The 13,613-nt window shown below is 46.1% G+C and overlaps 1 protein-coding gene across 10 annotated transcripts in view; it reads left to right on the top strand.

Moving 5' to 3' along the window:
- The window catches only part of TNIK (TRAF2 and NCK interacting kinase), a 153,141-nt gene that overhangs the window by 122,318 nt on the left and 17,210 nt on the right, over nt 1–13,613 (top strand). For 3 of the 10 annotated variants that reach the window (XM_032697639.1, XM_032697642.1, XM_032697633.1), the window contains 8 exons: nt 13–177; nt 2,007–2,246; nt 4,482–4,588; nt 6,839–7,002; nt 8,136–8,233; nt 8,954–8,977; nt 11,768–11,776; nt 12,836–13,020. In XM_032697639.1, the coding sequence (XP_032553530.1) occupies nt 13–177; nt 2,007–2,246; nt 4,482–4,588; nt 6,839–7,002; nt 8,136–8,233; nt 8,954–8,977; nt 11,768–11,776; nt 12,836–13,020 (992 nt within the window). Of the gene's footprint in view, nt 1–12; nt 178–2,006; nt 2,247–4,481; nt 4,589–6,838; nt 7,003–8,135; nt 8,234–8,953; nt 8,978–9,939; nt 9,943–11,767; nt 11,777–12,835; nt 13,021–13,613 lie in introns of all 10 variants that reach the window. The other 7 variants (XM_032697640.1, XM_032697635.1, XM_032697641.1 and 4 more) reach the window with 5 other exon arrangements.

Genomic DNA, 13,613 nt, shown 5'->3' with positions numbered 1-13,613 from the left:
ATCCCCCTGCAGGTGGAGGAGCGCTCCCGGCTCAATCGCCAGAGCTCACCGGCCATGCCCCATAAGGTGGCCAACAGGATTTCTGACCCCAACCTGCCTCCTCGGTCAGAGTCCTTCAGCATCAGTGGTGTGCAGCCAGCCCGGACCCCACCCCTGCTCCGACCCGTGGACCCGCAGGTAACGGTGCTTCCCCGGAGCCAGGATGCTGGGGGTGCTGGTAAGGTAACGAGAAAAAGAGCGGATTAAAGGGAAATAGTGTCTCGCTCCCTGGTTCCTCAGCCTTAAGCGTATTCATGAGTAAGAGCAGCATCTACATCCATGAATATTCCTCCTGTCACCTCCATGTGTTAGCAACATCACACTGGTTTATACCTTCCTTTGAAGCATCACGGACTGGTTACTGCTAGAAACAAGCAGGAGGACCGAGAGGAACTGCTGCTCTGGTCCAGTGCAGCAGTTGCTCTGATCCTCTTTGGGTCTGGTTTGTGTAAAGGACTAAAAACCACAGCACCTGGTACAAATGACCCAGGACGCTTTGATGCTGAGGATCATCAGAAAGAGGTTTTGCTTTGTTTGCCGCTTTGATTCAAGGTTTTGTTTTGGTTTTCCATTGAGTTGACATCAGTCACAAACACATCTGCAGAGGGCATAGATCACTATGACTGTCACGGAGGAGGGGCATCGTTATTTTAAAAGTTTCCCCCAGCCATGAGGTCTGCAAGTGCTCTGCCACCAAAAGCTGTAGGAGTGTTGGTACTGGTTTTGGTCTAGCCCCTGGAATGCCTCCCACAGACTCCAGCAGGGATTTCAGAGGGAAGTACAAAGCCTTTGCTCCAAGTCTAGCTGGGCTTCTTATGGGAAAACGTGCCAACTTAGTGCCATCCACGTGTGCTATGTGCACCTCCAGTACCATACCAGCTTTAAACAAAAACATGCAGGAAAGCCCTTAAACATACAACTCTTTTGCCCAACATACGTGGTCTGTATGCCTTGGGAAGCGGGAAAAACCCCACGTCACTGTCATCTCTCTGATTTCACCACGTATTTTTCAGTGACCTTTTTAGCAACCCTTATCATCAACAGCTACAAAAACTTTTGTTTGGCAGTAAAATAGCAATGACAATGTTGCTTGAAGCCCAGAGCCCCTTGACAATGTGTGTGTGCATACACACGTACCTGTGAGACACGGACAGAGACATGAATGTAGAAATGTCAAATAAAAGCTACAGCCCCGCTGTATCAAAGAAGTGCAGCTTCACAGGGAGCTGGGAAGAACCTCTGATTTCACAAACTGTAAAGTTGTGATTTTCTCAGGTTTCCCACAACTGATACCAGTATTCCTTTCACTCGTATCCTATAGGGCTGATCCATGGGATAGGGGACCTATAGAAACTCATGCCTCAAGATATTTTTTTAAGCCATCTATGCCTGAGAATTCCTGATGATTTTTTTTTCTTAATCAATTATTATTTACTATCGTTTCCTTTTTTTTTTTTTCATTTTTAACATGGAAAATCCATGACAAACCTCATTAGCACAACTGTAGAGGTGCAGGCTTAGGAGCTGGAATTTCTGCCAGCAGCAGGCAGAGCCTGGGGTAGGCAGAGCCTGGGGTGGGCACAGTGTGTGCGGGAGCTGGCAGGAGGGAGCAGTGTGTCCCTGTGCCAGGATGGCACCCACGGAATGGCAGGGGGGCTATCAGTGCCAGCCATGTCCCTGCACATGCAAGAGTGGGCAGGACTGAGCATGAAATTCCCCAATTTTAAAAGGCTGAGCTGTGCAAGTGTAATTTTTAACAGATCTTGCGTCGATGCAATTAAAGTCAGAAGTTCCTGAAACCAAGGCAGTGCTGATCTCAGACCGAGGGGGCTTTTCAATGCATCCAAAGTGCTAATCAAAATTATCTTTTTTTAAATCAAATTTTTAAAATTTTTTTTGATTCCTTTCTCTTTTTGAGTTTGGTTTTCCTATTTTGACTGATAGTTCTGTTTTGACTTGGTGCTTAGATTCCACATCTGGTCACTGTGAAATCCCAAGGAAGCTCCTTGTCTGGGTCTCAGTCACTGCATGAACAGCCTGCAAAGGGACTGGCTGGGTTTCAGGAGGCTCTGACGGTGACCTCTCACCGCACTGAGATGCCAAGGCAGAACTCGGACCCCACCTCTGAAAACCCTCCTCTGCCCCCTCGCATTGAAAAGTTTGACCGAAGTTCTTGGTTACGGCAGGAGGAAGACATTCCACCAAAGGTAACACTGTCGCTCCTCACTTTCAGCACATCAAAGAGGCAATCCCAGAGCTGAGTCCCTCCAGCAAAGCAGACTGGCCAGGACTGAGCCCATCCCTGTGGCTCTCCAGTACCGACCTGCCCGGGGGCTGCATTTCCTGAAGCAGGTTTTGCACAAGTTACTGGGAGCTGCTCTTGGGTGCACACAGAGCGCTGCAAAATAGCACTGCCCTCCAGCAGAGAAAGTTCTCGAGCCCGGACAGTGGCCAAAACAAATTAATTTCCCCTTTCCCTCAGATAAAAAACAACCTTCTGTTGAAATAGAATTATAGGAACATAAAATTTGTCATACTCAATAAGACGGGTCCTTTTTAGTCCAGTACTGTGCCTCCAGTTGCAATCAATATTTGATGGAAGACTTGTAAGGGCTCCAGCAGCTTTATACATTCATTGACATTTTGGCAGTGTCTGGTAGTACCTCTTTAATTAGGATTCTTCTGGACCAGTGTTTCGATCGTGTTGTTTATACACCTTCATTTTGGAAGAATTATAACTTGGCCATTAAAGTTCACCTTACAGTGAATCAGTGCTCAGCCTGGGAGGATTTTTACAGAGAAGAAATGATTATAAATTGATTAGTGACAGTGAGGCAGTATTTGTCCCTGATTGAGAGGCAATTTTTCTATATATTAACAAAGTAAGTGACTTACCTTTTTAAGAGCAAAATCCCAGTTATCAGGTAAGTCTCCCTGTGCAAGGGATCTATGGTGGTGTCATGGGTGTTAATAATGTTCCTGGTTTTGCTCTCACTAAGTGAGAGGAGACAGCAGTGCTCAGCTGAGGGGAACAGCAAGCCAACAGCTCCTGGAGCTGTTTGTGTGCTTGGCTCCTCTGGAGTGCAGGAGGACTGCTGCCTGCTTTTAACCTAATTAAGAAAAAAACCCTTCCAATTTAATGTTGGCTTTCGCCATGAGTTCTTTGGGAAGGACATCTCACTGCCGTGATGCCCTACATGGTGAGACCATGGCACCTGCTGCTGGGAGAAAAGGTGTTCTCCAGCACTATGGAGTATCTCCCCCTGGGCTGAGGGAACATGAGCTCTGGAAGGAGTCCGCACCAGATCACATTTAGGGCCATTAGTGATACAAGTGAGGAGTCTTGACTTCACATTTAACTACCCAAAGTGGGTTTGCTGTGTTTGGAAGCAAGGAAAGGACTGCCCCGTGAGGCTGTCTCTGTGGTCCAGGGTCTTGTTTCTGCCAGTGCTTATGGCTGGATGCTTCAGAGGAAGGTGAAATTGCAGAGTACCCTACCCAGAGGGTGCTTTGTAATGAGACAAGCTGCAGCTGGCTATGCTGCAGAGCATAAAGCATGCTCACTCGCTAAATCTTTTTATCTTACCTGATTACAACTGTGTGTTTATTTAAAAAAAAAAAAAAGTCTAATCCTTTTTTTGCTAATCCCACCGAGCCCTTGGCCTCTGTTACCTGGTGCATGGTGAGTATTGTGCTTCTCCACACAGACACTGCTGGGGAATGAGACCACCATGCCTGTGGCCATGTAGAGGTGCCTGTGCTCCCACAGGATGGGGCAGGGCTCCAGGGTTACCTGTCATAGCACCTGTAGGCTGCAGTTGGCTTTGGGTGTTTGTGGTGAGCCATCCTGCCAACAGCAAGGCTTTGGCAGCAGCATCTGAAGCTCAACAAAGGACATAGTGTTTAATCCAAGTATTAGGTGGGTCAGTCTGGATCTTCCCACTGTCAACCCTCTTGTTTGTCCACTGGTCAACATCTTCTGTCTGCTGACTTGTGTCATGTCTGAACTAGAGGTGCTAAAAAATCCGACGTGGCTTCTGAAATGCACTTGAGGGTGAATTTTACCTTAAAAATTAGTTTTCGGGGTTTTGTTAGATTTACATTTTATAAATCTCTGTCTCTGTGTGTGTGTATGTCTGTGCATACATTCCTTTTTGAACAAGTGCCCCGTTTGGGGGTAGCTGGGCTGCTCTGTGTGCTGCTGGGGACTCCTGTGCCAGGAGCATTCCTGACAGCACCTTTGCAGCTCCCTGCTGTCTCACACTCCACCGATTCCTTCTAAAAGCCAGGAGCTTTGTGTTTTATAACTGCCCTAAACATTACCTTTCTCTCAGTGGGAAATCAGTTGTAAATCAGCCTTAAGGCAGTGCTGGAAGGTGATCTCATGATCTCTCAGGTGGTGGGCCAGACCCTGAAAGGCAGATGTCTCTGTTCTGTTCCAGGTGCCTCAACGAACCACTTCCATATCCCCTGCTCTGGCAAGGAAGAACTCCCCGGGCAATGGCAGCGCCCTGGGACCCCGGCTGGGCTCCCAGCCCATTCGAGCAAGGTATGGACATGGAGGGGACAGGCAGGAGTGATCCCAGTTTGCCACTGCCACACTGCTCCTGGCCTTGCCCACCAGCCCTGCTTTTGCTGACTGGAACACCACGACATTTGCAGGGCTGCTCACCTCTAATGGATGAATTTTTGCATCCGTTAGTGTTTTGTACCGACACCAAACGCTGTGAGCACTGGGATCCCTGGAGGTTTTGTTCCCTGGGCTGATACATTCCTGCACATCAGGGTTTGGAGGTGGATGCTGCACCTGCTGCTGCGAGGTCAAGTGGGAATTTGGACACTCCCTTTAGTGGAATTAGATTCTGGTTCTCCCAGTGTCACCTCTTGCATATAAGGGGTCCATATAAGCCAGTGGGGAGGTCTCAGAGGTACATTCCATACATTTCCTATGCATCAGAGCAGCTTTTCACAGATAAAGACTGAGGAATGTGCTTGGGGACAGACACACAGCTTGCTGAGGTATTCTTTAGATGTAGATCAAGGATTAAATTCCTTTTGGCTTCCTAGGACTAGAGCACCCGAGGAAGGAGCTGCACCACTGCTGCAGTCTGATCTCTGCCATGTCACAGCTATCCCCGGGCATGTTTGAAACGAGCAGGGAAGCTGACAGGCTCTGCTCAGAGCTGGACGGCAAAAACACGGCTTAGTCATGCGAGAGCTTGTCTCTGCTTTTGCAGAGCGAGGCCTCAGACGGGCAGATCTCGGGGGAAATAGGAGTTCCAATTAGCTTTGCGTGATGGAGCTCCTTGGCTGCTTCTTCCTGCCGTGTCCTCTCAGGGTGAGGTCAAAGAGTGAATGCTGGGATGTTCATAGCGTGTGCTGTCACTAGTTTGAGCATACGCCTTCCTTTCCAGCTCAGTGCCCCGTCCCTGCATCAGCAAACTCACAGGCAGCAGCCTCGAGTTGCTGGCAGGGCCAGCAGTAGGAGGAAGAGTATTTTTTTGTTGTTCCTTTTTTTTTTTTTTAATTAGAGAAAAAATATATCATGGTTTGTTGCTCTTCTTTGCTTGAAGGCTGAAACATTTCGAATCCTTGAAAACGTAGTTCTTTTAATTAGCTGTTGCTTGAAGGACGGTTTAAAATGCAGAGGGATATTGGACTGTGTAGTCCTTGTAAGTGATGGTATTGGAAGTAAAATGATAATGGGAGTCTGGGATTCAAGTTCAAGGTTGCCCAGTGTTTCCTGCAGCCTCATGATCCCAGACCTGGTCAGTTCAGGTAAAGACATTGGTTGCCAAAGTTTTCAAATACATTTCGCGAGTTAATTTAGCTAAGGACACATCAGCCATACAGGATGAGCTGGAGGCCTTCAGTTTGATGAAAACTGGAAATTACTAGGTTGCTACTATGTCCATTGAACTTAAATATTCAGTGGAATTATTTCATACTTCATTTCTCTCAGAGTAATGTAACATTTCTCCAGTTTTCCTTTTTAACCACCTCTGCTATTGGTTCTCGATTCTGCCCATGCATAAATATAAATATTACAAAAATATTCTTTCTTTTATTTGTCACCCTGTTGTAAAAAATGAGGGGATATTTACCGTACATTTTTAACTGGAATTTAAATAAGATCACTTACAGAAACATTGTATAAAACCAAATTGCATAACTCTGTGTGAACATCTCTTCTGATGTCGTTTCAATGCCAAGTAAGAATTAATTTCCTAAAGGCATCCGATACCCAGAGAGATATTAGTCACTCTTTGTGTATCAAGGGCACTTTTTTATTCTAGATTTATGTATGTTCACAAGGGTGAGAGAAATCAAGGAAGAAAAGTGGGTATCTGATGCAAGTTTGAAGCGAAGCCATGAAAATTGGGGAGTGTGAATAAGTGGTACAAATTATCTGCATCCTTGTTGCAAACTGGAGATCTTTGTTCACTGAAATCTTTCTCTGTCTAACAGCACTTTGCAAATTCCTGCTTTTATGATGAATATTAATGGTTCATTGGGTAACTCTAGCATTGCAAATCTACAGAGCGAAAGGGAGTTCTGAGTAAAGAATCTTTTAATTGTTGCCAAATTTGACAAAATAAGAGTAGAAGGCTTCTCTAGGCAATTTTTTTGTTGTGGCTGTAGTGCACCCAAAATTGATGAGCCTCAGCCCTGTCTTCTCCAGCTGAGGAGGGATCTCCTCACCTTTGCAGCTGTCCCTGTCAAGTGTGGGAAGGGTCTGGAGCCCCGGGGGTGTGTGTGACACCAGCTGATGGTGCCCTGCTGTTTTGTCCTCCTGCAGCAACCCGGACCTGAGGAGGACAGAGACCATTGTGGAGAGCCCCCTGCAGAGGACCAGCAGTGGCAGCTCCTCCAGTTCCAGCACTCCCAGCTCCCAGCCCAGCTCCCAGGGTGGATCCCAGCCTGGCTCCCAGGCTGGCTCCAGCGAGCGCAACAGAGTCAGAGGTGAGCTTGGAAACATCCCTTGGCACCGGGCGCTCTCCCTGCAGCTTCCTGATATGCAGGAAGGGCAAGAGGCCTGTGACCTCATGTTTGATTTTTAAAAAATTTAAAAAATCAAAGGATCCATCATTTCTGTAAGCTGCTGGCCTCCTTGCAAATGGAGATGCCAGCACTCCCTTTGGCCTGGAGGCTGATGTGGGATGCCCACGGCAGAGTGTGCTGCTCCTGGGCTTGGCATCGCAGTGCTGAGTAACTTGTACAAAAGGAGATGGGGGTTATGCTTTGGAGTAAACAGAAAAAAATACCTGTGTGCTTCCTAGCTCCATCATCCCAAGCTCACTTCTTCTGACATGGTATATAATGGTATATAATAATTTCTTCAGAGCTTCATCTTTGTGCAAAGCCTGAGATTGGAGCAGAGGAGTGACTTAGCCTGGAAGAAGCTTTCTCTCCAGTGGTCTTGCCAGGCAGCCATGCTGACACAGGATTTATATTCCTAGCCAGATTGTTTCCTCTCATCCTAAAGCCCTCTTAAAGATATTCCATTCCCCTGTTTAATCACAGTGGAGTTGCCAAAGCACATACACCCCATACATCTGCATTCTGGCACAGCCCTGTGGTTCCAGTCCCCAGAGCTGAAGAGCATTAAAACAAATGCTGCCTCCATGCTTTGAATTTTTTATGACTTGGCCATAAGATGACATGTCTGTTGTTGAAACCATCACTCCTCTAGGTAGTCAATTAAAGGAGTTTGTCACCAATTGTCATTTTGGGTTTGGTTTTGTTTTTACTAATGAGGAATCCTGTGACAAATAATGTCCTAGCAATGTCAGATGCTTCACAGCTTTTAATTTATCACATACACTGCTCTTCTGCAAGGTAAATTCATTTCTTTAGTACAAAAGTGACTCTACAAGGGGGCTGTCTGTGGAGGCTGGGCTGGATTATGGCTTCTCTTGCTCTATTGATGGAGAATTGCAGTGACAGTCGAGCAGAAAGGAGCAGGAGGGTTTTACAAGGCAACAGAAGCGAAATGATGATGAAGCTCCTGCACCCACCTGTCCCAGGTGACAGGATGCAGAGATGGTTTTTGGCAGCATTTTAATTCCCGCTCTCTCCACTTGCCTTTCACCCAGGGAATGCCAAGCCTGAAGGGTCCCCTGTGCTCTCCCATGAGCCTCCCAAGGTCAAGCAGGAAGACAACAGGGACGTGACACGACCGAGCCGACCCGCTGTGAGTCTCAAATTATTTCCCGTGGGAATGCTGCCAGCCGGCTTGGCCACGTTTCCCTTCGGTGCGGTAGCATAACCGCGGGGACCCCAAAAACGAGGCTGGTACTGGTGCTTCTCCAGCAGACAGACTGGAAAGCAGCAGTACGGCGAGAGCCCCTGGGAGGTCTGAATGCTTAAGAGAGCGCATGAGTTTTTACCAGGAGCCCAAGTCTAGGGGAAAGCACTTAAGCCTGTGTTTTCAGGTGAAGCAGATGCTTAAGGGCTTCGCTAGCTTGGGCGCGGCGGTTGCCGATGGCACATTGTTGTGTTCCGTGCTGCATGTCCCCCGCAGCAGCCCGGCGGAGGGATGCTCTGCTCGGGAAGGCTGGGCCACCAGCCCCCCCGACAGCCTTCACAGCTTAAAACCCAACCTGGTAGTGGTCTCCGTACACTCCCTTTGTATTACTCTGAGCAAAATCTCATCCGAAGTGTTTCCTCCTGGTTTAATGCTGTTGACATTTGTATCTTAAAACTGCAGAGTCGGCCTAATAATGAAATGAATTTCCACTGCTTCTCTATTTTAATGTGTATTAATGTTTTGTTGATGATGTTTTTTTTCTCTACACTCCACAGCGTTGAGCTAACAATTCTAATTTTATTTCTAACCTGCTTGCCCTTCCTCTGGCTTTTTCCTGTCCCGATCTGTTTCCTCTGATGCTGATTATTCTTCCTTTACCCACAGAGCTATAAGAAAGCTATAGATGAGGTTAGTGATATCTTTTCTCAGTGGGTCATGCCTATGTAAGGTTGACTAGTTAGTGCTTAATACCGAGCCGGGTTTTCTTGGTGCTGATGTTGGTAAAGATGGTGATGCAATCGTGGGTCAGACGGGAGAGCAAACAGGTCACATTCTTGTGTTGGGAACCTGCCTGTGGGGAGGGGAGTGGCACTGCTGGTGTGCTCTGTTGAGCCATAGGCTGCCCAGAATCTGCTGGCAACACCACTTGCATGGAGGCCACGGCAGAGACACCCCAAGGTCCACATGTGGTGGTGCTGTTGTTTGGCGTGTTGGAAAGAGAAGGAGTGAGAGCGAAGGTTTCCTGTGCACATGGAGATGGTCCGGGCACCCCTCACCACATTCTGCTCTCAGCCACAGCCCCCGGCCACCCACTGATTTCAGTGGGGCCACCAAGTGCTATTTGAAGTGTGTTTTAAGCCTAATTCAAATGAAGGCACTCGGAAAATAAAGGAAAACAGAGCAGTGGAATAATTAATTTTCATGGACCAGCATCAACTGCAAAGCCAGAGTCAGCAGACCCATCTTGGATGTTGATGGGCAATGCTTGTCCTCATCTGTCCTCTCAAAAAAATGAAAGTCCTGAATTACCTTTTTCACATATGACAGTATTTTAAATAAATCTGTATCTGGCGATGGTGAATGTTTAAATAGTCATGGGAAAAGATCCAGCATTCCTGATTTAACTTGCCTCACACATGCATTACTGTGCACACACTGCTGATACTGGTAACTGCAGAGCTGTAATGGAAAGTACCAGTATCAGCAACCTCTCCTGCAGCCTCTTTCCTCTAAAAATAGAAGATATGAAAGCAGGAATATGTGCTGGTTAGTTAACTTGTTCTCTTGGGTATAATATGAGCAATACATTTTGTTTAATGAGGTGCTTTGTTAAGAAAAAAGCACATAAATAAGTGTCTAAATAGAGGCAGCATGTGTGCTAAATTCAAGTTCAACGAGCGATGTGATTTCGGAAACCAAGTTGATTTGATTCCAGCAAATATTAAATCTAAAGAAGGCTTTGTAATTAAAAGTAATTAAAGAGCACTGACACTACTAACTTATGTATTATATCACCCTCAGTAATAACACTTGGAACACATATGGAACTACAGAGCACTTTCTTTCTAGTTGTCAGATTGTTTTTGGTCCAAGAGCAACTTGGTGAAGCCGTTTAATCCTACAAAGTGCTCATTACTTGCAGAAAACGATATCATCAAAGGATTAACCATCCCGAGGCAAAGCTTTTACTAGGAAATAAGAGTTATCTGATTATATTGTCTGGGAGTATTATTGCTGTTATAACTTCCAAATTAGTTATTAAAACTAATTAAGCTGATTTTTAAAACATTTGACTATCTTCCAGCGATGACCAAAGAAGGCTGATAGGGTGCCCTGAGGCACGTTAGAAATGGAAGGTGCAAAAAAGAGGTAATTTTCACAGTCCATCGCTTTGATAGGGAAGAGTTCAGTCCTAGTCCTGCACTGCAGAAGTCCAGCTGTAATTTTGAGATGCTCTTACACAGCCCTAAAGCCCTTTTTAAAGTGAGAGGCTCTAATCCAATTCAAAGGCAAGTGCTCAATAAAGAGCATGTTTGATACTCTAAATGGAAAGCATTGTTAAGCTGCTGAAGTTGTCACTGATTCTTATTTAGGAAAAAAAACAATCATACCATAGAAGCTGCTACAGCTCTAATTAAAATAATTAGTTGTCTTGACTGCAGATTTGACTGTATTTCAATCCCAAACATGTTGGCATCGAAAATAAACTCTTGAAATACCACATTCTCTCTTTAATCTCAACAAAGAGCCTTCTTTAAAGGTACAGAGAGCATTTGGAGAGGGATATAGAATCACGGAATAGTTCGAGTTGGAAGGGACCTTAAAGCTCATCTCATTCCAACCCCCCTGCCATGGGCAGGGACACCTTCCAGTAGACCAGGTTGCTCCAAGCCCTGTCCAACCTGGCCTTGAACACTTCCAGGGATGGAGCAGCCACAGCTTCTCTGGGCACCCTGTGCCAGAGCCTCAGCACCCTCACAAGGAAGAATTTCTTCCTAATATCTAGTATAAACCTACTCTCTGGCAGTTTGAAGCCATTCCCCCTTGTCCTGTTACTCCAGGCTCTTGTCAGAAGTCCCTCTCCAAATCTCTGAGAGTCCCTTTAGGTACTGGAAGATGCGCTAAGGTCTCTCCAGAGCCTTTTCGTCTCCTCATTGAACAACCCATATAAAACCCATCACAGGTTCCTGCTGTGAAACAGGAACTGACCATTAAAAAAAAAAAAAGCTAGGCTTTTTTTGGTATAGTAGTACTTATTAGTCTGATCCAGAGCTCTCCAATATCAATGGGAGTCCATCCTCTACATCAGAGGCCAGGCAGGGCAAACCTGGGAGCAGAATGTGCAGCTGTCACCGGTGGGAGCCCGCCGGGAGGTGTGGGTCATCAGGAACCAAAGCACAGATTGCTTGCAAAGCATTCCTACTTCACAATCAAAAAACAAACTGGGTTTGCATCTCAGCCATAGAGGTTTTCCATCGTTTTCTTCACGTGTCGACAGGATAGATTTTAAGAGCTCTCTTTGCAACCGTAATTAATATTGCTGTAGTCGCCCTGCTGGAACGGTAAACTGGAAATGCAGTAAATGAGAGTATGGCCGTAAGACTATTGTGGAATTTAGTCTTTTTCAATGAGTTTCTTTCTCCCTGATCCTTTATCTCTGACCGAATGCACTGATGCCTACCTCGGTCACTAATATAGGGAGAAATGGTAAGACTGACAATTGCAATGCTTTGTTCGTCATGTGCATGTCTTGTGCAGCAGAGTTCTCTAACCCATTCTAATTCGAGCTCTCATGCTTTTCTGCCCTACTGCTTCCCCCTGCATTGCTATAAAAGCATGTAAGATAACAAAAAGTCTCTTTTCTACACGGTGCCTGCCATGTTCCTTGTTTTGAAATAGCAGTGTCTATTTTATATGACTGTCGGGTCTGAGACCTCATCAAAGTCATGGTAAACTGAAAAATTATGACTAGGCTTTGGGACTGCTCCTATCTTTTTTCTTGTTTCAAGGCTTTCTTTTTTGTTTTCTTTTTCCCTTAGCTTGTAGGCTGCCACATTTCACATTAAAGTGCTTAATGGGTCCCGCTGAGGGATTTTTTTTTTTTATTATTATTATTATTATTATTTTTTGATCGTGTGGCTGACTCAGAGCTGTGACTCCAAAGTCTGGCTGAGCTGGGCGCTTCTCCTCGTGCTCCTCACCGCCTCTCGGCAGCCGCCCGACAGCGGAGACTCACCATGGAAGCAGCTCTTGACGTGGGGATTGCACCACTCCATGGGAGATGCTGTCATTGCTTCCTTCCCAAATGCATTTATTACAGAATAAATACCATTACGGGGTCTCTCTGAGAAGTTTGAAAGAAGAGAAAACCCTGCTGGAGAAATTCTCCGAGCCAATCTTTGAAGTGACGTTGTTTTCCAGTTTACTATGATGGTGACTGAACTTCACCTTTTCCAACAAATATAATTTTGTCGTGTATATACATATAAGTGTGCGTATATATATGCACATACACGTTCCAAAGAGAAAAAGAAGAGGTTGGCTATTGATTTTTCAGTGAGCGTAAATCAGTTTTGTTTTGTTTAATAAATGCTACATGCTACAAACATTGTCTTACGTTTGTCTCATGTTTGTAACGACTCTGTAAAGCTATTTCTTGTTGCTCGTGCTGTTAGCATTGGCTTTTGGAGAGATGTATGTGACGTTCTCCTCGCTCTGAATATAACAGCCATCGCTTTCTTGTTTCCTTGCCCCCATCCCCTTTAGGATCTGACGGCCTTAGCCAAAGAGTTGAGGGAGCTGCGCATCGAGGAAACCAATCGCCCCCTGAAGAAGGTGACAGACTATTCCTCCTCCAGCGAGGAGTCCGAGAGCAGCGAGGAGGAGGAGGAGGACGGGGAGAACGAGACACATGATGGGACGGTGCCTGTCAGTGACATCCCACGGCTTATGTGAGAAGGGCTTTCTTTCTTTTGAGGGGGGCAAACCATGAAACTGTGGTGTGTCTTGGTCTGGAGGTGAAACTCTGGTGTGTCTTGGCCTGGAGGAGCAGTAGCTGTGGTATAGGACATGTCCAAAGCACATCCATGTTTGGTGGCTGGCACTGGGAACAAGGTTGCAAGGGATAATGTATTCAGATGAGTCTTTCTCCTGGTCCAAACTAGAGATACTTAATGGAAAAGTAACAAAAAAAGAGAACTATTTCCACTGCGCATTCAGTGAACTTTGGCTCAAAGCTGATGGACCTGTTCCTTTTGATGAGCCAGGCAGGTTTTCGGGCAGAGTGGTTGCAGCTGACCTCATCCCCGCCATGGGTCCTGCCCATGGCACAGGCTTGTTCAAGCTCTGCCTGCTCTTGGTCTTCCCCCAAATCAAGCTATGCTAAAGTGCAGTACTTGGTGGCCTGCCCAGTGCCAACTGGTAGCGCCAGGATTGTAATAATCCTGAACCTTTGTCTTTGATTTCTGTCCTTGGCTCAGTCACTGTGCTGGCAGCAAAACATGGTGGGCTAAAACACTGAAGTGAAAAGGTCAGCTGACTTTAT

Source organism: Chiroxiphia lanceolata, chromosome 10 (assembly GCF_009829145.1).
Source record: "Chiroxiphia lanceolata isolate bChiLan1 chromosome 10, bChiLan1.pri, whole genome shotgun sequence".
Taxonomy (NCBI): domain Eukaryota; kingdom Metazoa; phylum Chordata; class Aves; order Passeriformes; family Pipridae; genus Chiroxiphia; species Chiroxiphia lanceolata.
The sequence above is the reverse complement of the archived record's forward strand: the minus strand, read 5'-3'. Positions and strand labels throughout refer to the sequence as shown.